General features: G+C 37.4%; 1 protein-coding gene across 4 annotated transcripts; it reads left to right on the top strand.

Moving 5' to 3' along the window:
- On the top strand, window positions 1-27,700 carry AZIN1 (antizyme inhibitor 1). 4 transcript variants are annotated; one of them, XM_024756578.1, is made up of 12 exons: window positions 1-138; window positions 8,353-8,498; window positions 14,480-14,677; window positions 16,703-16,876; window positions 18,046-18,218; window positions 19,873-20,007; window positions 21,340-21,421; window positions 21,781-21,855; window positions 22,453-22,612; window positions 24,005-24,120; window positions 24,446-24,660; window positions 25,208-27,458. In XM_024756578.1, exons 3-12 carry the CDS (start codon window positions 14,576-14,578, stop codon window positions 25,317-25,319), a joined length of 1,344 nt encoding a protein of 447 aa, XP_024612346.1. In that variant the 5' UTR covers window positions 1-138; window positions 8,353-8,498; window positions 14,480-14,575; the 3' UTR covers window positions 25,320-27,458. The 4 variants fall into 4 exon arrangements, with proteins under 4 accessions (XP_024612346.1, XP_024612345.1, XP_024612348.1 ...); XM_024756577.1 differs by lacking the exon at window positions 8,353-8,498 and having other exon boundaries at window positions 25,208-27,700; XM_024756580.1 differs by lacking the exon at window positions 8,353-8,498 and having other exon boundaries at window positions 24,008-24,120; window positions 25,208-27,507.

Below are 27,700 nucleotides of genomic sequence, written 5' to 3' on the forward strand. Positions count from 1 at the left end.
GGCGAACTTTCTGACCAAGTATACAACTACCCAGAGGGCCTAGGAGAAGTGCTGTATAGAGAGCAGTTCGACTTCAACGCTGAGCCACCTTGGGAACCTAGCTGATGATAGGGGGGTTCCATCTCCTAACTTGTCCATGTAAGTATTTTCACATCTGCAGAGTGTGAGGGATGGTCTTGTAAAGTAGAAGTAAAGGAGAGTTCTTGTTGCTCAGTCTTTTTCAAAACTTGAAATTGTATTTACCACTTAACACCCCACCCCGCCCCCCACCTTTTTTTTTGGCCCAACTGGGTGGCTTGAGGGATCTCAGCTCCCCCACCAGGGCTTGAACCCAGGCCATGGCAGTGAGAGAGCCTGAAATCATAACCACTAGGCCACCAGGGAACTCCCCCACTTCCCTTAAAGTTGATTCAGTTGTATGCATTGTTTACTAGTGGCTGGATCCTTATTTACTATATCTAAGTACATACTGCAGGGTAAGTTTTAGGAAATCTTACTATTCCAGATTTTAATATAAGTTGGAGAGGTGGTTTTTTTGTGTGTTTTAATGAGGTGTGGGTAGTAGTTTAGCACACCATTCAATCATTTAACTTGTTAGATTCAAGTATTTGGAGTATTCAAGTATTCAATACTTGAATTCAAGTATTCAGGCAAAAAATTCTGCTCTCCATTCCACTCAAACCTCTACCACAGAGCATGAGATATAAGAGGTGAATCTTAGTTCTTATTTTTCTAGTTATGAGCATCTTGCCAAACACAATGTAATTTCTAAGAGTTTATGTTCTTTTTCACAAAATGACTTTGTATAATACTCACCTGGTAGAAAAACTGGTTGTTTTTAGAGGTATTACTGAGAGATGATACATGTTTATCTCTCAACCGGCTACCTTCCCAAGATATTTTCAGGGATAGTTTTTGACTATACTTGATTATCTGTGTATGGATTTAACTTTGAATTTAAACCTCTGTGCCCAATGCAGTTCCACAGTAAACTGTTGTTCGAACTTGTGCTGCTAGATTTGTGTGGTTCATTTAAAATTTTTTATTATTGGTAGATTTCTTGCAATTGAAATTTGGGTTTTGGTGTTGAGGTTTGGATGTCTTTAAGTGGGCTAGAGACTTGGAGGGAGTAACATTAGAAAATTTCAGGAAAGAGATCTAATTGGAGGGTGTATGTTAAAGCAGACCTTTTCAACACATTTACTGTTAACCTCAAATTACAATTTTAGACTTCTTTTTTTAAGTCTAAAGAGAAAGGGGGGAAACAGTTTAAATAATATGAATTCTTGAAAGTTCTGCTGACTTGGAACCCAGGCTGGAGGGTTTCCTGTACTCGCATACTGGCTTTCTCCTAGCTGTGTGAATTTGAGCATATTGCTTGTTTTTTAAATCACAGCTGTAAAATAAAGTTGAACTAGAACAGTTCCTTTAACTGTAAATTGATACAATGATTTATCTTCTTTTGAGGGTTTTAATCGCCCTTTGTTAATGCAGTGTGTGTGGTCTTTGGAACAGTAGCATTAGCATAACCTAGAATAGAACTGCAGCCTCTCAGCTCCACCCAAACCTGAATCAGAAATCTGCATTTTAACCAAGTGGCTTGTATGCATATTAAAGAGAAGTACAGTTGCCACCAGTTCACTGCCAAGCCAGTTATCTCTTTAATTTTTGTTAGTCATCTATTCTCCTTCCAGCATATCTGATGTTTTCTCCCAAGTTGGCTTAGAGATATAAAACTTTTCTGAGTGGGGTGTAGTTGACTCCATAGTTGAGAGGGGAATAGATTCTAAGTTGGAAGTTTCATAACAAGGTTCATGTTTTAAGCACGACCATATTAAAGGATAAGATTTTTATTTCAAGTCTCTTTTTTTTTTGCGGTACGCGGGCCTCTCACTGTTGTGGCCTCTCCCGTTGCGGAGCACAGGCTCCGGATGTGCAGGCTCAGCGGCCATGGCTCACGGGCCCAGGCGCTGCGCAGCATGTGGGATCTTCCCAGACTGGGGCATGAACCCGCGTCCCCTGCATCGGCAGGCGGCCTCTCAACCACTGCGCCACCAGGGAAGCCCCAAGTCTCTTTAATGGAAACCTAACTTTGCATTATATTTTATATTTCTACTGGTGTTTCCTCTTAGACTTGAGAAACATATTAGCTCATACATTTATAAATGATTCTGCCAACTCAGGGAAAAGTCTTTAAGGTAATTAATATTGTAGAACTCAAAAAGTCTATAATTTCCGTGTCTTTTTTTGATTGTGGAGGCGTAGTGTATATAGGCACAGATAGAAAATGCTAACACTTCATTCTGAAGGTTCCGGCAGCCAAAGTGACTGACTTATTTATTATGCCCAGGTACAGTGTATATTATGTTAAGTGAAACTTTAGTTCTTGGTGCTTTGCTATAAAGCTACAGCCACAATCCCTTATTCATGTAATTCCAAAATCTAAAAGTTAAAAAAAAATTATATAGCTTCCTTGATGTGACCTAACCTGATTTGGGAACAAAAAGTTGACCTGAATCTGAGCTAATTTGAGGCTACTTTTATTTTGACTTATCCCGTTTAGTGCTAATATTCCTAATTCTGCTGCCTCCTGGAGAGCGTTAAATAATATATTAAACTTATATGTACTAAATTGCCATTCTAAAATCTGAGAAATTTTGAATCCAAAAAGATATCTTGCCCCAAAGGTTTCTTGACTAGAATTAGTAAAGGTGGCAAGAGAAATTGTACATTCCAGAAATGTCCTTAGATATCAATATCTGTTTGCAATACTAGACATTGAAATCCTGGTATTTCCTGTGGAGCAACAATACTGTTTGGAAAATTAGAAGTTAAAGGATTTAACACACTGGCCTTCATGGAAAACACTTAGCACATAGCACTGCAAAATGTATAATTCCATGACCCATGTTATGCTTCCAGCACTCCAGTAGGATTTCTGTGCAGGTGGTCTAAGCTCTAGGATTTGGCTTCAGAGTTAGGTTTTCAAATCCAGGTAACCATCTGAATTTTTAGGTAGTTCATTTCATTAAGTATATTGAAACTATAAGCTGCTTGCATAGTAAAATTTTTTCTTTGGATATGTGTGCGGTGTAATGTGTGAGCACTGTAAAGATATCGTCACAAATGCTTAAGCTTAATAATATCTCAGATTACTGAAGGGCTCTAATTGTGGAAAAGTTTTTGTGTACGTTTTAAATTTCTTAGGCTCTGTGCTGCAGTAGTATTTTCAGTGGGCTATATTTTCAAGTTATTTTAGCTAGAGCTCCAATTATAATTAATAGATCAGCCTAATGGAAAAATTTTAAAGGCTGTTTCAGGAAACTAAATTCTCTTGTAACCAGCTGCTTTTATTAGCAGATCTAGTGATGATGTCAGATTGAGTTAATTATTAACATATAACTTTTAATGTTTTGTTTCTAAGAATAGAAAAGGGATTCAATTAATTGATTTGTCTAAATGGACAAATTTTGTCTAAAATTTTAAATATTTAAATTACCAATATTTGGTAATTTAAAGATTGTGTGATGTAAGCAAATTCACAGAACTTTTATTAATGGTTTTTGGTGCTCTTTGACCACGAAGACAAATAAAACTATCATTGAAAATACACAGATTTAGGGACCAGTTTTTAAAGTATGTGTATCCCCTTGGCATGCAAAAAGTAGTATTTAGTGGTGCCTCATTGCTTGTGTAAAGTAGCAAAAAAGCATTCTATAGAAGTCCAATGGGAATAATAGGATGTTAATGGATAAAACGGTTTGGGGGACATGGTATTCTTTCTTCAGGCAAATTTAGGCTCTTCTGGGGGGCCAAATAGATTAGAAAGCAGTGTAGACCATTTTTAAAGGGAATAAAATTGTTCTTGCATTTATTACAGAAGATAGTGAGCTGAGAAAGTTAATAGTCACTACCAATCTGTGTATTCCATTACACTCCCTTTGGTCTTAAATTCAGAGTTTTTGAGTTTGGGGTTTTTCTTCTCTGCCCTCAAAAAAGCATTTAGAGACACTTAATTCTTCTGATTAGGAGTAAATAAGATACTGTGTAAACTGTACGTCATAAGCTATAAAATCTAGGTAAGTGGTAGGCTGCAGGTTTAGGCTGGCTATTATTCAGACCGGCCTAAGGAGGCCGTTGCAAGTGCAATGCTGTCGTGTTGGTAAGGCCTAGAAGACACAGATGCTTTTGTCCTTCACCTCCATTCCAGGGCCATCCATGCACACTGAAGCAGTTTGTCACAACCTAACCGAAACAAAGATTTGGCCATCCTTTTTTCTAATCTAGGGAATAATGTGAAGAACATGATGGCATAAGTAGAAAATATTTGTGCAGCGTACTGAGTTGCAAGGATTAGGCTGATGAAGTTCAGCCTGCCCAAACCATACCCAGCCACCATGAGGTCTTAAGTGCCTGTAACTGAGTGAGTTGCAGCAGGAGTCAAGATGATAAAACCCTTTTGGGATGCTCTGCTCTAAACTTTTCCACCTTTCTTCATTATCTTATGTAAGCACACATTTCATTTCTCTAGGATTTACTTGGTGTGGAGTTTTGACCTTTCTTTCCTTTACTGTCTAGTTTTGTAAACGTGTGAATTGATCTTTGTTACCTTGAGCAAAATTATTTGGGGGTACGATGGTTTTCTTGTTTTTTTATCTGTGATGTGTGTGGACTTGATCCTTAGAAGTTTAAAATTTTTTATGAAGACAGCATTCTCTAGAACTGCTCTGTTCAGTACAGTAGCCACTAGCCAGGTAGCTATATAAATTTAAAGAATTCCAATCAAATAACATTAAAAATTCAGCTGTTCAGTTGCTTGGGCACATTTTGAATGCTTGGGAATTATATGTGGCTAATGGCTATTGTTTTGGACATTGACAAAGAATGTTTCAATCATCATAGAAAGTTCTGTTGGACAGCATCACTCTAGGATAATTGTTACTGTGAATGTGAGTGGTATTAGCCATATTAATCTTAAAATATCTATTAATAAGAATCATAAGAATTACACATTCTCTTCTTTCTCCTTAGGTTTGTCTAATAAACTGTTCTTGACTGTAGGGGCTTTTCAGTTTTATATTCTAGTTGAATTCTTTAGTTGCCCAGCATGTTCTTAAGATCCAGCTCCCTGCTATACTTCATGTGCTCATACAGACTGAACTTAATATTAGGTTTACGTTGAATATATGACTTCAGATTATTTTTGATCTATTTCTTTCTTTTGGCGGGGGGTGGCTTGTGGGATCTTTGTTCCCCAACCAGGAACGAACCCTGGCCCCCTGCAGTGGAGGCATGGAGTCCTAACCACTGGACCGCCCGGGAATTCCCTATTTTTTGTTTTTTACTGCAAAGATACTGTGGTGCCCAGTTTATAAAGAGCTCCTAAATAAGTATAGTCTCTCCTTAGTTCATCATCTAGGTTCAGCATGGTTGGCATGTTATATTTGGCATGACCAAGAGTAGGATGGGATATCCTAGTATGTTGAACATGGATACTATAGCAAAATAAATAAAACTCAAAATGAGAGAGATTTGCTATCCCGAATTCATGAAGAGCTCTTATAGGTCAATAAGAAAAAGCAAAAAACATGTAGGGAAATGAGCAAAAGGCTTAAAAACAATTTTTTTTTTTTTGCGGTACGCAGGCCTCTCACTGTTGTGGCCTCTACCGTTGCGGAGCACAGGCTCTGGATGCGCAGGCTCAGCGGCCATGGCCCATGGGCCCAGCCGCTCCACAGCACGTGGGATCCTCCCGGACCGGGGCACGAACCCATGTCCCCTGCATCGGCCGGCGGACTCCCAACCACTGCACCACCAGGGAAGCCCTTAAAAACAATTTTTCACTAATAACATAGCAGTTTCACTCCCAGGTATGTGGCCCTAGACTGTAGCACACTGCTTGGTTCTTCATTTGTGGATCAGCTAGTTTGCAGACCGCAACTTGAGCAGTGTTCCCCTTGGGTACATAAATAACAGCAAGAAATTATATTATGGTGTTTATAAACAATATAGCAAAAAAATGGGACAACCTATAGGTCCTCTTTGGATAAATAAATGTTGTACATCTACAAAGAATAGTACACAGCAATGAAAATTAATAGATGGGACTCCAGTCCCATCTATCTGTGTGAAGGAATTGAAATTATAAAGTTGAGCAAAAGACGTCATAGTAGGAAAACAACAGTGACTTCATTCATGGTTCAAAACCAGTAAAGCCGATGTTTTAGAGGGCAGATAGAGGAATAAAAAGATTAAATAACACGGGAATGATGATTGGAAAAGTCTGAACATGCTTATTCTAGAGGAGATGCAACCACTGCTACCTGTAAAGATATTTAGGGGCTTCTGAGGTATTCAGTCTTCCTTAACCTGGTATTTACTGCAGTCATTGTAATGGACACATGCTTTATATAATAAAAATAAATTTTCCTCTTGGTGAGGTGGCAATGAGATCTGCCGTAGGGTAATCAAAATAGTAGTTAAGTGCATTTATTTAAAAGGTTATTTCCTGTGCTGCACCAGGAAAACTAGAAAGCTTGAAATAATATGGTTATGTATTTGCTGCTATTCATGTTGCATTATAATAGTTATCTGTAATGTTATTACATTTTAATCACCATAGGGATTTATATATTTCACTTATGTACAGGTACATACTTGCTCCAGAAGAAATTTAGTCTTCACATCAGATAGTCAAGACACATTTTTTAAGAGAGCCTGATCTTGTCAATTTCACTTGCAAAAGTATATTGCTATGAAAATCCTGTATTTCCATTTTCTCATTTAGATGTATTTTAGAGTTTAATGTGAGGCATTTCATTGGGCAGCCTTTACCCAAGCATTTCAAACTTAGCCTGTTGGGCTCATTTCCTTTAGAATTCCCCCCACCTTTATGTATTTCCTATTCATCCTTGTTCTTGTCTGTTTTTTTTTAAAATAATTTGTCAGCAGTCACCTTTAGTGTTCTTCCTCTAGAGTTAGTTTTTTTCAACCTTATCAGCTGAAAAATAAACTTAAGGGTGTTTATTGCCATTATTGGCTTTCCTCTTGCTGTCAATTAAAGCAACCCCTGTCCTGATGATCCTAAGTACTCAGTGTAGGCTGTTGTTGTTATCCATCACTTTTGGTCCAACATGGCAAAAGTTCATATGGTCTTATGATCACACAATTTATTGGAACTTCTACCTACTAGTTCTGATATGTAGCTTCCTGGAACTGCCTTCCTGGAGGCCTGCTCCAGACCTCATGTTTGTAGTACCAGTGTCATCCCTTCTGGCCGATTATTTCCAAAGGTATTCTCTGTGGTAAGTAACATTTTTCTGTGGGATGTAGAATGCAGAGGTGACTTTGACAGCATTGTGTCTGTCTATTTTTTTTTTCCCATTGTGTCTATTTTTAAAGCTGTGAGCTGAGTGCTAAGTCATCAAATGCCTATGTAAAAGTAATAATAAAAGTAGATTAGAAAACTACAGGTGGAACTACCATGTGGCCCAGCAGTCCCACTGCTGGGCATGTACCCTGGGAAAGCCATAATTCAGGGAGAGTCATGTACCAAAGTGTTCATTGCAGCTCTATTTACAATAGCCCAGAGATGGAAACAACCTAAGTGTCCATCATCAGATGAATGGATAAAGAAGATGTGGCGTATATATACAATGGAATGTTTCTCAGCCATAAAAAGAAACGAAATTGAGCTATTTGTAATGAGGTGGATAGACCTAGAGTCTGTCATACAGAGTGAAGTAAGTCAGAAAGAGAAAGACAAATACCATATGCTAACACATATATATGGAATTTAAGAAAAAAATGTCACGAGGAACCTAGGGGTAAGACAGGAACAAAGACACAGACCTACTAGGGAATGGACTTGAGGATATGGGGAGGGGGAAGGGTAAGCTGTGACAAAGCGAGAGAGAGGCATGGACATATATACACTACCAAACGTAAGGTAGATAGCTAGTGGGAAGCAGCCGCATAGCACAGGGAGATCAGCTCGGTGCTTTGTGATCGCCTGGAGGGGTGGGATAGGGAGGGAGATGCAAGAGGGAAGAGATACGGGAACACATGTATATGTATAACTGATTCACTTTGTTATAAAGCAGAAACTAACACACCATTGTAAAGCAATTATACTCCAATAAAGATGTAAAAAAAAAATAATAATAAAGGTAGAAATACCCTTAGGCTTCTTCAGAATAATAGTAGTAGTGTGAATTTCAAAATATCTTAAGTTCTCATTTTTAATGAGTAAAAGTCTTTTTAGAAAACTGGTCATGTGTTAAGGTTGGGTTTCCTGCTTAGATGTCTCTGAAACAGTACTCAAACTTTCAGCTCTCCCTGTTCTACTTCCAGGGAGGTCTTCACTTCAGAAATCCAAGACTCATATTCATCCAGCTTGGTGTCAAGTGGGCTGTTGCTGCCAGAATTATCTTGTGATTATTTGAGAGATGTATCAGTTTCTTCTGAAGTACAATCAACTGTAGAAGCCTTTGTAGCAGGTGTGTAACAAGGCAAGTGCCCAGCTGCTGCAATCACTCCTCTTGGAGCTACCCTGTCGATGACTTGAGGACTCACGACCTCATGAAAGACTCCAGGGAGCAGTGTGTGGTTCTTGGGAGCCTTTTCTTTCCTTGGCAGCTCTTCCTGAAAAATGTATTATAAAAAAACACCAATATGAAGGTGTAAATAAGGAATGTTAAACATGCTCTTTTCTTACCAGCTATGATGTCCAAGAGGAAATTATTTCGTTTATAAACATAGTATTGTGATTGCAGCAGTTGTATTAGTGTAAAATAAGCTGAGCTTTCTTTCACCATATATTTAGGTGTTTGGTTGTGAAAATAGCTCAAAGGCTCTTGTGAGTAGAGAACACATTTTAGTGTCTATTGATAAAAATAAACTTGGGAGCTTTTATTAAAAATGGATTTGCTCTTTTAAGTTTAATTTAAATAAGTCAATGTCCAGCAACACTAGACTGTAGTATGTAGTGGTCTATAACATGTTGGAACCAATAAATCAGTCCTGTTTCTGATTTATACACCTTTAAAAAAAAAATGGTACAGTGTCCGTTGGGAATTATAACCAGGATTAGATTGGAACATGGGGGAAGTTTGGCATCATCTGGGTTTGAGTCTGCTGCATTCCTTTTTTTTGGCCGGAGCACTTTGCAGGATCTTAGTTCCCCAGCCAGGGATTGAACATGGGCCCCCTACAGTGGAAGTGCAGAGTCCTAACCAGTGGACCACCAGGTGAATTCCCTGAGTCTGCATTCTTAATGGAGAGATCCCTGGAAATTCCCTGTGATGTGGATTAACTTGGTGGATCTGGCATACAGTATAAACTCTGCTCACCCCCAACACATGCACAGTTATTTTCATTCTGACTCCCTAGGACATGCTGTGTGTCAGATTTTTGGTTTAACAATACCACCAAGTAACTTTAAATGCCTCTTGAAAACATTTTACTCAAATATTTCTTTACTTTAGTGCTTTGTAAAGCAGAAATGTAGAACATGAACCTTTCTGCAACAGTGAAACTTTAAAGTATTTTTGCTCACATGTTAAGAAAATTGCAAGCATAGGCTTCTGAGGGTATGGTTATGAACTGCTTTTAGGACTCTTTCAGTGAGATCGGGCATAGGAAAGACTCAAGAATAGTCTATGCTTAGCCACCAACTTAAGCCTTTTCAATTTTTGGAAATACTGGGCTTCCAAGTGAACATTTCATTTAAGCACAGGGTTTGTGGCGCAAAATGTGTTAGAAACCCTCTTTCCTGAAGGTCTTTGTGTTTTGTGGATTCTTTTGAGGAATTAGTTTTTCCTGGGCATAGCTTTTAGTTTTTAACTGACAGTTGAGCTTTGCAGTTACATGTGGGTCACTTGTATATCAAGGTTTTGGGCTCCTTTTAAGGATGTGAAAGATGGACCTCTTTTTCAACACACTTCAGGGAGTTCTTTCCTGTCATCACCACAACGCTTAAGTTTCAGAACTCCCCATTCTTAGAATTGTCCTTTGTCCATCTTTTCTCAGCACCTACTCTGGGCTAGGAAATTATGGAAATCTTAAGACCTTCCTAGGGAGTATCTGAGAAGATAAACCAAGATAGAGCTCACTTATCTCAACATTTACCATCTTTTATGTATAGACGTTATTAGTATTGGTTTTAATCAACTATTATTGCAGTGCTTGGTGTAATCACGGAAGTAAAAAAATACTACGTTTACATCTGTCTTAGTTGTTTCAGGTGTGTTGGTTCCAAAATCCTTTTTGTCAGGTCCTGCCAATATAGCAAATTTTATTTTATTTTTTCTGTCACAGTCCTTTTGTGAGTAAGCTAAGGATTGGTAAACTAACCCTATGGTTACTTCAGAAGTCAGAGTTCCATTTCAGTGATGGTAATAGAGCCACTCTAATGTACTCTCAATCTTTCCTTTAGAGCAGGGCATGCTTTAACATATCTTTATTCATGTTGGTAGTACATTTATTTGTCAGATGTTTTAGTTTGGCCTTTACTGTTTAAAATTATTCCACTTCACAAAAGTCTGTAGTGACAGAAAGCAGATAAAAATGGTTGCCTGAGGTGGACAAAAGGGACATGAAGAAATTTATCTTTATGGTAGTGCTGGTTACAATGGTGTATACATTAGTCAAAGCGTGGGTGTACATTATTGCATGTAAACTGTTGATAAGATGGATGGAAAAGAAAAAAATTCAAATTTAGAGTTTACCTGAGAGTTTTAGACAAAAGATATAGAAGGAGCAAGGTTGAAATGTAGAAACTAGTCATAAAGAAAGGTTTGAAAGGCTATGAGAAGGCATGATAGGATGTTTTGGTACCACATGTGAATAAACTTTATTATACAGAGGTTTAGGAACTATGGGAATTTATATGTCTGAGAAATGGTTAATTGATTATGGGGGTGTCATTTAGTCTATCAAAGAGACTGAGAGTTGTGTTTGGTTTCCAAAAGAGGGATCCCGTGTTTTCTAGGAACGGGACTGCTGGGGAGACAGAGTTTTCCTTTTGACAGGCATACCTTGTTTTATTGCGCTTGGCAAATACTGCATTTTTCACAGACTAAAGGTTTGTGGTGACCTTGCTTTGAGCAAGTCTATTGGTGCCATTTTTCCAACAGCATTATTTTTTAGTTAAGGTATATACATTGTTTGTGATTTTTCGGTGTGTGTGGGGTTTTGGGGTTTTTTTTTTCACACTTAATAGACTAGAGGATAGTGTAAGCATAACTTTTATAGGAACTGGGAAACTGAAAAGTTTGTGTGACTCGCTTTAATGCAATCCTCACTTTATTACAGTGGTTTGGAACTGAACCTCCAAGGTATGCCTGTTAATTTGATCATCAGCATCTCTAGAGCTAGCCTAATTAGTTCTGTGCCTCAGTGTCTTCATCTGTAAAACAGAATAATACTGTCATAGTGGGGTTTTTAAAATATTTATTCATTTATTTTTGGCTGCATTGGGTCTTCGTTGCTGCGCGCAGGCTTTGCGCAGGCTTTCTCGAGAGTTGCGAGTTGCGGCAAGCTGGGGGCTTCTCAGTGGGGATGGCTTCTCTCGCTGCGGGGCACGAGCTCTAGGTGCGTGGGCTTAGTTGCTCCGCGGCGTGTGGGATCTTCCCGGACCACGCTTCGAACCCATGTCGCCTGCATGGGCAGGCGGATTCTTAACCACTGCGCCACCAGCTAAGTCCCTGTCATAGTGGTTTTAAAGGTTAAGAGAATATTGTATAAGTACTTGGCACACTTATAAAAAATGTCTGCTTTTAGATTTAAGCTAGTTTAGCAGGCAGTGAGAGTTGAACCTGTAGATTTTATAGTTTGAAAATAGTTGGAGCAGCTGCCGGCTCCATCTCCAGAGCGCCCTTCAACTGTCCCCTGACCTGCTTCTGAGTGCCAGTGCAGCTCGAGCCCGCCAACCATGCCTGCGGGCGTGTCCTGGATGTCCTACCTGAAAATGTTCCCCGCCAGCCTCCTGGCCATGTGCGCCGGCGCAGAGGTGGTGGTGCACCGGTACTACTGGCCAGACCTGACAATACCTGAAATTCCACCAAAGCCTGGAGAACTCAAAACAGAGCTTTTGGGACTGAAAGAGAGACAACATGAACCTCAAAATTCATCTGCCAAGAACTCTGTGAATAATATTATGAGAATTAAATACATATTTTTAGGAAAAAAAAGAAAAAGAAAAAATAGTTGGAAAAAATTTCCTATCCCTATGACCATAACCTTACTTAATCTAGAAAAATTTCTGAAGAATGTGGGCATTCAGCAGGTAAGACTGGATTGAATGGGCCTGATGTTTGTGCAGCTGTTTAGGATCCTGATGTTAGAGGAAAATTAGCCTTCTTGTAAACACTAGATGTAGGAAATTGAGGTTCATCTTGTCCTGGCTTTAAAAGATAGACTTTACATTTGGTAGCAGTTGCCTGTGATGGTCAGTAATTGATAACTCAAGGTTCCCAGGTAAATACTGCATAGAGTCTCATGAGTGGAAATACTAGGCTAAAGATCTTGATTAAGTATTTTTCATCATTAATAGAATAATTGATCTTTTTGAATGAGTAGGTTTTATCTGTTCTGTTGCTTTAGTGCATAGTTGAATATCCCTCTAAAATTGATGTTCCAGCTGGTCTTACATTGCTTAAAATAAACATGTATCCTCAAACCTAAAATGTGTACTTTCTGGGTACAGATTTAAATCATTTCTGGTATCATAATCTAAGAGATTTGCTCAGCTAAACTGAATGTAGTTGAGTTCTTGGAAATAAAATTGTCATTTTTTAAATACTGCTTGTATTTTATGAAATTTGACTAATGCTCTGGCTTATTGATGAGTTTGTTTTGGTACAACCAAAAAGCCGACACTTTTTTAAAAAATTTATTTATTTATTTTGGGCTGCATTGGCTCTTTGTTGCTGCACGTGGGCTTTTCTCTAGTGCGGTGAGGGGGAGCTACTCTGTGATGCGCGGGCTTCTCATTGCGGTGGCTTCTCTTGTGGAGCATGGGCTCTAGGCACATGGGCTTCAGTAGTTGTAGTTCGTGGGCTCTAGAGCGCAGGCTCAGTAGTTGTGGCGCACGGGCTTAGTTGCTCCGTGAAAGCCGACACTTTTGAGAACCACTGAAATGGAGTATATTTTTAGGACAAGGGCCGTCACCCATGGTGAACTCTTGCATAGAGCAGGGAGAGGGGAAAGGAAAGGGGGCAATCAAGGATGTAGGAAAAGCTGTGCAGGTTTTAAAATAGGTTGCCAAGAGCTGGTCTATGTCTATTATAGTTAATGTGGCAACCAGAAATCAGTCCCAGGCAATGAGTAGCATCCTGTCTAGAGGACTTGTTTTGTTTATGGACTTTATATTAAAATAAATCTTTGCCTAAAGTAATGTAAGGACCAGTGAATTCAGCAAAGAATATAAACTTATTGTGTGTGCTGCTCCAGAGGACAGTGGGTAATTTGGAGAAAGGGAAACGTTATTTGATTGGGGAGGGGTTGGATTTAGTCTGATGCCCTTTTAAAAATCAGAGTTCTTAGTAAATAAATGGTTTAGGATGTATAATAGGTTCCTAGCTTATGCCTAGTTTCAAATTATGATGGCATTTTTGTATTTCTGGCAGTTGGTGACTTAATTTTAGCTCTTCCGAGTCAACACTTAAACAAGCGATTTTAATTTTGTTTTTCACAACCATCTTTTGAGGAAGTAGTTAAGGTAGTTAACTGAAGTTGACCTCAGATTGCGCAGCTATTAAATGACACAGCCAGGACTAGGTCTGCTGACTTGTAGTCCAGTAACATTTTCACCAATCAGCTCACCTCATAAGAGACTTAACATTGTTAACTTGATTTAACTAGTCCATTTTAGCTTGTGGTGGGATCTAGATAGTGTGTATCAAAACTACGGATTGTCCCCTAAAGTTGGCCTCCACTTTCACTCATTCCTATTGTTGATATTTACACATCACCTACTCTAGAATTTTACTTAGAAGACATTAATCTGCAGTTACCTGGTAGCACACTGTTACGTGGCTGGCAGTGTACTGAAGTTCAGACTGTTTTGATTTCTTAGCTGCAGACATTTATTCCGCTAGCTTTCTTTACTTAAAATGAGTAAAATTGTGTGTGTGATGGAGGAATCACGAAACAAGATGAATAAAACAGACTGGCTCTGCAACTCTGTATGTAAGGTGACCATGTTTACTTGTAATATTTTGTGCATATGTGTCAATTACCTTCTCAAGAAATTGTCATATTAAGCTTATTTTTTTAATGTATAAATTCACATTTATTTGCTTTAAAATGGGCACTAAAGGAAAGGATATTAGTGATCTAGTATTTCTGAAAGTGTTAAGTGATCACAGATTCTTCACTGAATTGGGTACTTCTTATTAACACACTCTCATTGACAACTCATACATTAGGTTTGACTAATGAAATAATACAGACCTGGAAATAACTTCTATTTTGACAGTTTGTTGCATATTCTAAGGACCCAGACGTAAGGCTTGGTGGCCCGTCTCTTGTTTTTCCTGGTTTATGACTTTCGGCTTTGTGGAATACGGCTGAGATGAAAGGATTTATTGACGATGCAAACTACTCCGTTGGCCTGTTGGATGAAGGAACAAACCTTGGAAATGTTATTGATAACTATGTTTATGAACATACCCTGGTAAGTGTGTCATCTCACATTTCTGAAAACAGTGTTATAAATTTCTGAAATATGAAGCATCAATGCTTTGTTTCCAAGGTCTTAATATAATAAAAGTACTTTGTTCCAGGTTGTCTTGACTTGACAACCCCAGTTCCCTTTGAGAAGTGATGAGATTTTCTTTCTAGCTCACATTAAAAAAAAAAAATGCTTCCGGACAGCCCTTTCTCTTCTGTGCTTTATAGCACCTGTTTTGTTGGGGTTTTTTTGCGGTACACGGGCTTCTCCCATTGCGCAGCACAGGCTCCGGACGCGCAGGCTCAGCGGCCATGGCTCACAGGCCCAGCCGCTCCGCGGCATGTGGGATCTTCCCCCTGCATCGGCAGGCAGACTCTCAACCACTGTGCCACCAGGGAAGCCCTGTATGTTCTTTTATTTTCTTGATATGTTGCCAGCTATCCACTTAATCAGTACATGGCTTCTTACCCATTTTTCTCAACTGTGTACTTCCGTAGATTTTAATTTATATTTCAGATAATCTTGGTTGTGTATGTTGAATGAGAATTTATACTGAATGCTTACTCTCCACTGCCCAAGTGTCAATTTCTATAGAATCATATTTATTGCTACTTAAGATCATTTTTGTTTCGTACTTACTGATAGAAAAATTTTGTTTACTGCCTTACTGATAGAATTTTTGTTGAAGCTAATTTCCCATATTCCCCAAATTCGAAGAATTGTTTTTGTGTTACTGGTGTTCAGTAATAGGATATCCAAAAAACTTTCTTCTTCTCTTGACCTTTACAAATGTGCTTAAGTCTTCTCACACACCAGCAAAATCCTGTTATTTCTCTCTTCTGCCATCAGAATTCTTTTTGGGGGGTGAGGAAGAGTGACACTTGTCCTACCGTTCAGTCTGTTCTATAGCTAAGTCATTCTACAGTTAATTCTCTGATGTCACTAGTCTTAGTCACTTTTACAACACACTTCCTGGGGATGGCAGCATTTTTTTTTTTTTTTTTTTTTGGGCAGCATGTTTTTTAAGGATGGGGTAACTTCAGTACAACTGTCCTATATGTGCCACCCGTAACCCATAATTTCTGGTCGTGTCTGTTTCTTGGTCAGTATGTTCCAGTAATGTATATCTTCAAATAATGTGGACTATAGAAAACAGTAATATCTTCATGGCTTTTCAAACAATATTTGGATGTTGTATGATTTTAATATTATTTTGTCTGCCATCTAACATTGGGTAATTTATGCTCTGGATGACATGCATAGTCATCTCTCTACCCCTAGAGTAGCCCCAACTTTGAAATCATTACACATCTCTCCCAATCCCTAATTAAAATCTGTTTGTTTGTTTGTGTCACACTGTGTGGTTTGTGGGATCTTAGTTCTCCAACCAGGGATTGAACCCAGGCCACAACAGTGAAAGCGCAAGTCCGAACCACTGGATCTCCCAGGAAATCCCCCAGTTTTCTTTCTTTTGAGGGAAGAATATCCTTACTCAGATTTATCTGACATTTGGTGTACTTCTGTATTTTTAAATTCAAGTTTGCCACCTATATGCACACAAACTACCAACTTTATCTCCTTAAAAATTGGTTTCGTTTCCTTGTTTTACTGTCTTTAAGTGAAATTCATAATGGAGATACAGCTTTTTGTTTAGTTTCCTCATTCTACTCACCGTATTAGGAAATTAGATTCTATACTGCTAAAGTAGGTTTATTTTAAACGGTTAAGGAAAGCATGGAAGGAAATAGGTAGTCTTCTTCCCCTCCACTCCCCAAAAGTAAAGTTGAGGCAATTCTGAAGTAGAAAGTCACTATAATTGATATATATTTTTTTATCGAAGAGAATATTTTCTATACCAGCATAGCATAGCACAGCACAGAGTCAGATTTAAAAAGAAACAAGCCTTAAGTGTGGTAGTATGTAAATGTTTATTTTGGCTCATTTGTGGAGGAAAAAGGAGTTATTTTCTATTTATGATACTCTGTTTTCTATAGTTTTTTATGTTTTTCTTTTTCATAACCATAATAGACAGGGAAAAATGCATTTTTTGTGGGAGATCTTGGAAAGATTGTGAAGAAACACAGTCAGTGGCAGAACATAGTGGCTCAGATAAAGCCATTCTACACAGTAAAGTGCAACTCCACTCCAGCTGTACTTGAGATTCTGGCAGCTCTTGGGACTGGATTTGCTTGTTCCAATAAAGTAAGTCATTTTCATTACTTTATTACTAAACTGCAACATTTTTAAATTGACTAATTTTTGGTGACCCACAGCAGTAGGAGAACAGTTGCAAGGAAGTTTTGACTTTTGAATGTGTTTCCTAACTCTTGTTTAAATTTGCAGTTTAATATTGGAAATTTACAAACTTTCAAGTGTACCTTTCAAGGAACGTTTCAGTGAGATGAGATTTTATAAGCTTTATTTTTCTTTAATCAAAAACTGTTATTCCTCATTTTTAGCCTAGAGCTAGCTTGACCAAATTACTTCTTATGACAGCAAGATAATATCCTAAACTATGAGATTTCTCTGATGGTAATTACAGGCGTACCTCAGAGGTACTGCAGATTGTATTCTAGACCACTGCAATAAAGCGAGTCCCATGAATATTTTGGTTTCTCAGTCCATATAAAAGTTATGTTTATACTATATTGTGGTCTATTAAGTGTGCAATAGCATTATGTCTAAAATATAATGTACATACATCAAATAAAATAATGCTGTTGAAAAAATGGTGCCAGTAGACTTGCTCAACACAAGGTTGCCACAAATCTTCAATTGTAAAAATGCAGTATCTGCAAAGTGCAATAAAATGAGATATGCCTGTATACCTTTTTTTAAAAAAATAGGATCAGTATTTAATTTTAATTTTATTTTTTGGCTGCTTTGGGTCTTTGTTGCTGCGTGTGGGCTTTCTCTAGTGCAAGCAGGGGCTGCTCTTTGTTGTGGTGTGCAGGCTTCTCATGGTGGTGTCTTCTCTTCATTGCGGAGCATGGGCCTAGGCGCACAGGCTTCAGTAGTTGTAGTTGTGGCTTGCGGGCTCTAGAGTGCAGGCTCAGTAGTGGTGGTGCACAGGCTTAGTTGCTCCGCAGCTTGTGGGATCTTCCCGGACCAAGGCTCGAACCTGTGTCCCCTGCATTGGCAGGTGGATTCTTAACTGCTGCACCACCAGGGAAGTCCCTGTATACCTTTTTAAAAGGTTTTTAACAGAGTACAGTATAGTAAGCATTACCGGCATCTAAACTATGACATACATAATCCTAATTTAACCTTATATAATTTGAATTTAACCAAAAAATAAAGGTATGGGGTAGTGATTGAAAAGTAATAGAAAGCTTGCCTTTTAGATGACACTGTTTAAAATCTGTTTTTAGACTGAAATGGCTTTAGTGCAAGAATTGGGTGTATCTCCAGAAAACATCATTTACATAAGTCCTTGCAAGCAAGTGTCTCAAATAAAGTATGCAGCAAAAGTTGGAGTGAATATCATGACATGTGACAATGAAGTCGAATTGAAGAAAATAGCACGTAATCACCCAAATGCCAAGTAAGTGTAAAACTAGGCACATGGGAATATTATTACCTAGGGTTTGGGGTTGTCTTTAGCCTGGGAAAAGGGGGCATTTATGTAGAGCAGTGGTATATGTTGTGATTACTGTGACTTATTTCAAGTTCCTTTATGGAAAATGCTACTAGCATTTTATTGGCTACTTCTGATCCTTCCTGTGGAGCTGGAATGAGATAAGGGCATTTTGGGATATGAATTTATAATCTTTAATTCAAGGAAGAGAATCTGGTTGGTAGGATAATCAAATTAGAGCCACAGCTATATTTTCACAATTACATTAACCATGCTAGTTATTTGTCATATTGGGAACAGGATGTGTTTTGGTCAGCTTTTTTTCCTGGTTAGCTGAGGGTTTAATCTGCCCTTAGATGTGGTTTCTTGAATGGTTGTCCTTTGTGTCAGTGTCTTAGGAACCTAGTCCATAGATTCCTGGGATTTCTTGAAGGCCCTTCTCCTCAAACAGGAAGTTTAATGTTTTTACTTGTACCTACATGCATCCCTAGAGTTACTTTTTTAACTAAAAACTTCACTTTTTAAAAGCAAAAAAATTTAAGGCAAAATTAATATTGCCATGAATTGGTATATCAAGAGGATTTTACAATATACTGAAAGTATATTAGTACAAAATTGTTTCCTTTTTAATAAGTTATTGTGTATGTTATATGTTGCCGAAAATGTGTGTCATATCCATATTTCCCTTGTATTCATAATTTTCTTACTGACTTTAATGGTATTCTTAGAAAGGTATCCTGACAGGATTTATTACTCTGAAAACCTTTGTTTTGATAAAGGCCAGTTTTTTGATAAAGTGGTTCTAGGGAACCGCTTGTCTCTCTTAAAAGTCTTCTGGGGGCGGTGGTGGGGGAGTCTTCCTTTTCTGTGACCTGATTTGGGGTGTTTACTGTATTAGATTATAAATGGAATGGTATATTCTTGATAGAGCTGGTTCTAATGGTAGGTAGAATAATTTTGCTTTTACAAACAGCATTTTTGTATAATTGCATTTTTTTAGTGGTTTGTAATTACTTGGAGATTGCCTGATAGTCATGATCATTTTGCCTTGGTAGGCGTGGTTTGGAAGGAGATACCAAATAGATTTGAATCAGCAGTCTAAAAGGCTGCTGTTGAGATACGTAAAATAACTTAGGACTTCCTAATTTTTTTGTTAGATGTACAAAATTAATGGGAGGAATGTTCAGAATAAGTGGTAGAAGGTTCGCTAACTAGAACAATTTAGGAAATTTGGAATTTTTAAGTCCTGATCGTTTTTACTGAAAGACATCGGTGGCATTGCTACTCAATTTAGTCTTTCTAGGTGGATTTATGGACTGATGGACTTGATTTGAAAGTAATGTCTTTCATTACAGAGCCCAACCGACTCTTGATGCTACAACAGAGTCTTAACTTCCTGCATTTTCCAAATTCCCATCCTTGTAAGCTTCATGCTTTAGGCCCTAATTGCTAGTTTTTTCTCTATACAGGATTGTTTTTCATTAGGTTCACTTGATTCATCCGACGCTGGATTTTGGAGCGCTGACAACATAATCAACACACTTCCTACAATCTTCAGGCTTCACATGTGCTGATGATGATGTAAACCAACTCTGCCCCAATCATCTTCCCCTTCTCTTAGGGTCTTACTACATATTGCAACAGAAGATAATATTGGAGGTGAAGAGGGTAACATGAAGTTTGGCACTACCCTGAAGAACTGTAGGCATCTTTTGGAATGTGCTAAGGAACTTGATGTCCAAATTATTGGGGTTAAGTGAGTATTTGTTTTAAACTTCATTTTGTGATGATAATCTTTGTCTTTATGTTACTGATTTAGAATTTCATTTGCATGAACTCTAATAGATTCAACTTTGGGTTTAATATACACATTTCCCTTAGTTCAGGAAAGCAACTAAATATGCTTATCCTTCATACTATTTTGTACCTGTACCTTCCCCTCACCCAGTAAAGAGAGAAAATAGTAAATAACAATTCAGTTAGTAATGTAAATCACCTCTTTTTAAATTGAATGGAGGGATTTACTAGAATTCTAATGAATACCAAAATGGCATTCAGCTTCTAAGTTGGAGATGTCGTTTCATTTTTTCTTTTTCCTATCCTAAGACTTTTTCTCTTCTTTTTAATTCCTCAGGAGCACTTCAAAAAATCAGTAGACTTTATTTTACCCTCTCTGTTTTCTGTGTGAGGAAACTAAGACCCAGAGAGTTAATGATTTTGATCATAGTTTCAGAACCATGATCTGAATCAAATTTGGAGCAGCTTAATGCTCCAAATTTTAAAATTGCTCATAAAGATGGATAAAGAATCACCACTGTTAAGCTTAAATCTACCATACTTGATAATATTAACAGTATTGGAGAGTTTTCATAGTTCAGCTAAATTTTATTGTTAACACACAGGAAAATTGATTTGGGGTATATTCTTCTATGAATTTTAACATATTTTTGTAACCACTGCCACAGTCAGGGTACAGAAAGAACCATATTTCAATTCATTTTATTTTATTTTTTGGCTGTACCATGCAGTTTGTGGGATCTTAGTTCCTCAACCAGGGATTGAACCTGGGCCGCCTGCAGTGGAAGCATGGAGTCCTAACCACTGGACCGCTAGGGAATTCCCTATTTAAATAGTCTGAATCATTGATAAGTATCACTGTTAATGAATACTAACCAGTATCAGTACTACTCAGCTGAATTAATGTTCACTTGTATTTATTTCACAGTAGATACATTTTTATATTTTTAGATAAAATTGTGCATTCAAATTAAAGGTTTTGTAGGGTGATGCTTGTTACTTTACCATATATGCATAAAAAGCATGTCCCTATCTGATAGTCATGAAGCATAACTGATAACTTATAAAAAATTGTTTATAAAATTACAGTATTATCCTAATATTGGATAATACTTTTCTAAAAGGCTGGTATTGTAACTTGGATGATTAGAGGCTCGTGCTTCTAATGCTTTAAATATTTGGTAAGGTTAATGTGAATATTTTTTGTGTCAGTATGGTGAATGAGAAAGGACTTACAGGAAAGGCCTCTAAAACTTGGAGCAGCTTCAAATTTATTACTCATTTCTTTCAGATTTCATGTTTCAAGTGCTTGCAAAGAATCTCAAGTATATGTACATGCTTTATCTGATGCTCGATGTGTATTTGACATGGCTGTAAGTTTTTCCCTTAAATTATTTTGATATTTTAAGCCAGGATGTTATCTAAGATTCAGTGGTTTTCTACCTCTGAAGTACGCTCATTCATTCTTTTTTATGACATGCACATTTTAAAAAATGGGTGTGAAGGGATTAAATAGTAATTTACTTGCATATGTCTAAAGATAATACAGAAACATCAGGAAGACAATATATATAACATTGAATGAATCTGCTTCTGTTAGTAGAAAGCAAGAAGTTTACTGTACTAAAGGTTAGAACAGAGATTATTTACCTCCTTTTTTTTTTTGAAATGTCCCTATATGCATTACAATTTGGAAAAGCATTTAAAGATTTTCCCCCCTCCACATCTCTAGGGAGAATTTGGCTTCACAATGAACATGTTAGACATTGGTGGAGGCTTCACAGGAACCGAATTTCAATTGGAAGAGGTAAACCTTGTTCAGTGGGTAGACATACTGGAATAATCTCTCATTCTTTACTACTTACCTGGTAGATTTGTAGACGAGAGTTTTTACAGCAGCAACTAAAGGTGTAACATTGTTTAAAATTTTATTCTAAGAAAATGAATAGGCAATGAGAAGATAGCTTAACTTTGAAAAGTTTAAACTCTATAGCATAATTTTATCACAGAAAGTTTCTGTTTTCAGTACTTGATGGCACAGATGAATTCATAACTTGGAGAGCTTGTGCTATTTTATCCAGATACACACCACTCCTCACCTTCCTAATATATAGAAACTGATTTGAAATTTTGTTCCTTCATTGATAGTGATTGAATATAGAGACATGACTTTAAACAATCACCAGTAGCCATTTGCCATTGGAGTTAAGAAAAAATTTTTTATGCCATTATGATAGTTAGAAAATAAACTTTGATGACTTGAAAGCCTGCTTTATCACAAAGCTTCATGGTCTATAATTCAAATACTTAATTTTCCTAGAAAATTTAATAGCTATCAGTCTCTTAATATTGTGAATTATCTAATCCAATATTAAAACCATAATGTGGGGTTTTAAATCCATAGGTTAATCATGTTATCAGCCCTTTGTTGGATGTCTACTTTCCTGAAGGATCCGGCATTAAGATAATTTCTGAACCCGGAAGCTACTATGTGTCTTCTGCATTTACACTTGCAGTTAATATCATTGCAAAGAAAGTTGTTGAAAATAAGTTTTCCTCTGGAGGTAAGTTAAAAAGTTTATAGTTTTGTTTCTGTTAGTAGGTAATTCCAGTTAGTTCGAAGATGAGTTTATCAGATACTACTCAGGTATAAATTTACTGTAGGACATTTCATGGATTATAAAGTTGTGGGTGGTCTTCATCCATCAGTAGGCAGCAGCTAGGGAGCTTTTCAAAATGCCCTAGCCAAGGTCCCATTCCATAATAAGACTTTCTGAATCCAACTCTTCTTGATACTGATGTTGAGATAGGCTTATTTTAGATAAACTTACCCATGTGATTGATTCCCCTTAAGAACCAGTACAGTCTTAAATGTATGATTTGACAAGTTAATGAAGGCTTACACTGTCATCTCTATCAAGCTACAAATAATTTTCATATCTTAAAGTTTTTTCTCAGTTTTGTTCCTTTGCCAGATAATCACTCTGATTATTTTTCCACCACAGATTAGTTTGGGCTGCTCTTGAACTTCATATAAATGAGGTCATATAACATATATTCTTCTGTTTAAGACAGCTCAGTATAATGTCTGAACCATTTTGTTTTACATTTATTGCCAATTAATAGTCCATTTTCTGAATGAATATACATTGTATATTCATTGTATCCATTCTCTTGCTGATGATTATTTGATTGTTCCCAGTTTTTGGCTATTAAGAATAAAACTAGGGCTTCCCTGGTGGCGCAGTGGTTGAGAGTCCGCCTGCCGATGCAGGGGACACAGGTTCGTGCCCTGGTCCAGGAAGATCCCACGTGCCGCGGAGTGGCTGGGCCCGTGAGCCATGGCCGCTGAGCCTGCGCATCCGGAGCCTGTGCTCCGCAACGGGAGAGGCCACAACAGTGAGAGGCCCGCGTACCACAAAAAAAAAAAAAGAATAAAACTATTACTACATTCTTGTACTACTGGAATTGTGGACATTTTTCATTTCTCTTAGGTAAATGATTAAGAATAGAATTGCTGGGTCACAGAGTAGGTGTCTGCAAAGATTTCAGAATGGTGTTACTATTTTGCCCCTCCAATGACAATGTATATATGCAAGTTCTGGTTGCTCCCCACCTTCACTGACTTTTTGTGGGGGGGGTGTCAATGTTTTAAATTTTATCCATTCAGTAGGCGTATGGTGGTGGTATTTCAGTGTGTAGTTTTAATTTGCATTTACCTGGTGACAAATGATGTAGAGCACTTTTTTCATGTCTTCATTGGTTATCCTCCTTGTGAAGTGTGTTCAGTATTTTAGGCTAACAGTTTTAAGGTATGTCAGTATATATATATCGGTGTTTATGTTTTGAGGAATGTGAAACCTACGAGTCAGTTCTGTAAATACTAATTCAGACTTTAATACACCTTTTAGATGTTTTACTCTAAACTCATCTTTACTTTTCCTGTTTCATTTCAGTAGGAAAAACCGGAAGTGATGAACCAACCTTCATGTATTATATGAACGATGGTGTTTATGGTTCTTTTGCAAGTAAACTGTCTGAGGACTTAAATACCATTCCAGAGGTTCACAAGGCAAGTTTTATTACATATAATATAAAAACTGCTTATATGGCAGTTTATGAACGAGCTGTTATTTTTAAGATACATCCCAATTTTTGGAGAAATATTTTAGGATGGGGGAAGGTTGCCCCTTTTTTGAGGATTTGCATATCTCTGGCTGAGTTCCTTTAGTTGCTTCCTTAGATAGAGTTAAGGAGCATCACTGCCGCTGGTTCTAGGCCTTTCTTCCAGGGGCACATTTGATCTGAGATAGTGAAAAAATGCTCTTATCCACCTTCAAATTCAGTGCCTGCCTGAGTAAAAACCTAACAAAACAACACCTTTTTTTTCCCTACAGAAATACAAGGAAGATGAGCCTCTGTTTACAAGCAGCCTTTGGGGTCCATCCTGTGATGAGCTTGATCAAATTGTGGAAAACTGTCTTCTTCCTGAGCTGACTGTGGGAGATTGGCTTATCTTTGATAACATGGGAGCAGATTCTTTCCATGAACCATCTGCTTTTAATGATTTTCAGAGGCCAGCTATTTATTATATGATGTCATACAGTGATTGGTAAGATGTTTTTGTTTTAAAGCAGATTGGGTATTTGAGGTGACAGAACGTTTGCTAATTTTAATTCTGTAATGAACGCACAACTTAAAAGTAATAGCAAAATGATCTTTTAAGAGTAATCGGGGGACTTGCCTGGTGACGCAGTGGTTAAGAGTCCGCCTGCCAATGCAGGGGACACGGGTTTGAGCCCTGGTCCAGGAAGATCCCACATTACTGCGGAGCAACTAAGCCCGTGCACCACAGCTACTGAGCCCGTGAGCCACAACTACTGAAGCCCGCACACCTAAAGCCTGAGCTCCGCAACAAGAGAAACCACTGCAATGAGAAGCCCGCACACCGCAATGAAGAGTAGCCCCTGCTTGATGTAATTAGAGAAAGCCCGCGTGCGGCAATGAAGACCCAACACAACCAAATAAATAAATGAAAATTAAAAAAAAAAAAGAGTAATTGGAAGACCACTTATTTTACAGTCCTATTTCATTGTCCATTTGTTACGTGGTTGTGTGCTCTTTATCCTTAAATTCAAATTTTCTTTTTTCTTATGTAGGTATGAGATGCAAGATGCTGGAATTACTTCAGACACAATGATGAAGAACTTCTTCTTTGTGCCTTCTTGCATTCAGTTGAGCCAGGAAGACAACTTTTCCACTGAAGCTTAAGCAGGCATTAACGCTTTTTTAGATATGAAGTTGCAGGTTAAGCTTGTCTGGTCTACATTCCAGTGTGGAAAAAATTTGAACAATCTTATTCTGTTAATTCTCTTGGAAACAAAAACTACTAGTAATAGCTGTTTGGGACCAGACAAAATTAGCTCTCACCTATAATTCACTGGGGGTAATTGGGAGATTAAGATAATGTATCCACATTTAAACTTACCAGTTTGCCCCACCCCTTAAGCGTTTAAAATAAAATATGCAACAAAATGGATGACTTAGTGGAGATGGAAGCCCATTAATTGGGTTCCCCATTAAACCGTTTACATACAAGTACACAGTTTTTATACTAAGGATTCGTGTTTAAAAAGTCTTGTAAAGTTAATGTCTTTCACCCAGATATATCAAATGTCAGTGGAAGACCAGTGTGATTTCATTAGATACGTTTAGTGTATTTAGAATGTGTAAATTTGTGCTTTGAACTGTAGTTTAATAAATGTACAATTGCATCATAGTATTTGTTGTATTTGACCTAATGTAACCCTTGTATGATTGCAATAAAATTTTGTGTAGATTTTACTGTTTTTTCAGGCTAAAACTTTGGGAAAGGGGCTAGCTAGCAAAAGTAGTTTCGAAATAGATGTGTATATGGACTGTTTAGAAGGTTATTTTCCTTTATAGCCCATTTAAGTTTAGTTTGGCTCAGTACATTTTTCAGTTATTTAATTAGTAATTTAAGTAAAATGGTAAATCATTGTGAAGTTGAGATTCATTATGGAGAGTTGATGTGCAGTAAGCATGTTTAACAATTTTAACACCAAAAATGTTAATCCTTCATAAACCAATTGTAATAATTAATAGGTGTTTCTGTACAGATAGAATGCATAGAGTACCTTAGTAAATCTTTGAATCACAAATCTTTTGGCTGAAATGGAACATTCTCTTAAGTACCTTGAAAAAACTTTGGGAGAGGGAAATAAAATTGCAGAAAACTGCAGCGCACTAAATCTTAAAGAAGGGCTACATCTATATCCAGAAACCTGATGCTCCTTTGCACGGAATATTATTTAAATTGAAAATTGTGAGGTGGGGTGGGGAGAAGCACACCTATTTTCAGTTTCTCAATTGCAGTGATTTCAGACTTAGGGTTTGTTTTGTTTTAGCTGTTCACTTAGCTTCTTGTTATTTCCCATTTGTTCAGCTTAGTGTAGTTTTAATTCTTTTCATACTAAAATTTTATGGTGATTGGGGGAAGTGAGTTAGAGTCACTAACATGACAGTTGTTGCCAGGAATTCGCATTGTTCACTGCTAGTATATTAGTTATCCTAGATCTCAGAATCACAATAGTAATAAGCAACAGGGGTCATTTTTTCCTAACTTACTCTATGTTCAGATGTGGAATTTCTGTCTACCAAGAGGAAATGTGACTTCACTTTGGTGCCAATGGACAGAAAATTCTACCTGTGCTACATAGGAGAAGTTTGGAATGCACTTAATAGCTGGTTTTTACACCTTGATTTCAAGGTGGAAGGAAATTGGTCATGAATCTCTAATAAATTTCAATCTCTTAAACCAGTAGGTGCTTAATATTTTTGATTTGATTAATTCCCATTTGAATTTTGTGGGTCCTATTAAAAAAAAAAGACCCCAATCTGTTGTCATCTAAATTACCCTTGGGCTTTTCCAAGATGTAATGTGGGGTTTTATGCAAAATTCCAAGCTACCATGCAACTTTTTTTAACTGTAATGAGGAGGAATTGTTCCTAACCTTCTTTACTTGTGCTTTTTGGTCCAGAAATGCCAAATCTTTTAAGAGATGGTACAACTTTGAGTCATTGGCCTGACTATACAACTTTGAGTTTCATGGCGTGTCGATTTTGCCATATTTATAGGAGAGCTATTCTGTGTATAAACAGCTCAGAGTTGCAGCAAGTAAGACATGAATGATACGGTAACTTTAAGAAATACCTGTGTTGTATTTGAAGACTGTTTGCCATAAATCTGAAGTTTGAACTTATGTATTTCAATTTGGTTTGCTTAAAATGTTAACAATTTTTTTAAACTATTGTAATCTCAGTTCAGAATTTAACTGAAACTATAAAACCCAAATGATTTCTATATAGTAAATTGAACTGTAAAGGTAACTTGTGTGTGATTCTGAATACACAGATAAAATGTTTTTATTCCTCCTTACCTTTTAGTTTTGCTTTGCTTTGGCTTCTGTCGTGAAAGAGTTGTAATTTTACATATCAGCTTTGTGTGTTAACTTGTAAGCATTCTTTCAGAATCTTGCTTTATCACATAGTAACAAATTGAATCTGGTAAAATGATTCTGGATATTACATTCGGAATACTGAAGGCTTTGATAAAGTCCAATATATATGTG

Source organism: Neophocaena asiaeorientalis, unplaced genomic scaffold, assembly GCF_003031525.2.
Source record: "Neophocaena asiaeorientalis asiaeorientalis breed wild unplaced genomic scaffold, Neophocaena_asiaeorientalis_V1.1 scaffold29, whole genome shotgun sequence".
Lineage (NCBI taxonomy): Eukaryota > Metazoa > Chordata > Mammalia > Artiodactyla > Phocoenidae > Neophocaena > Neophocaena asiaeorientalis.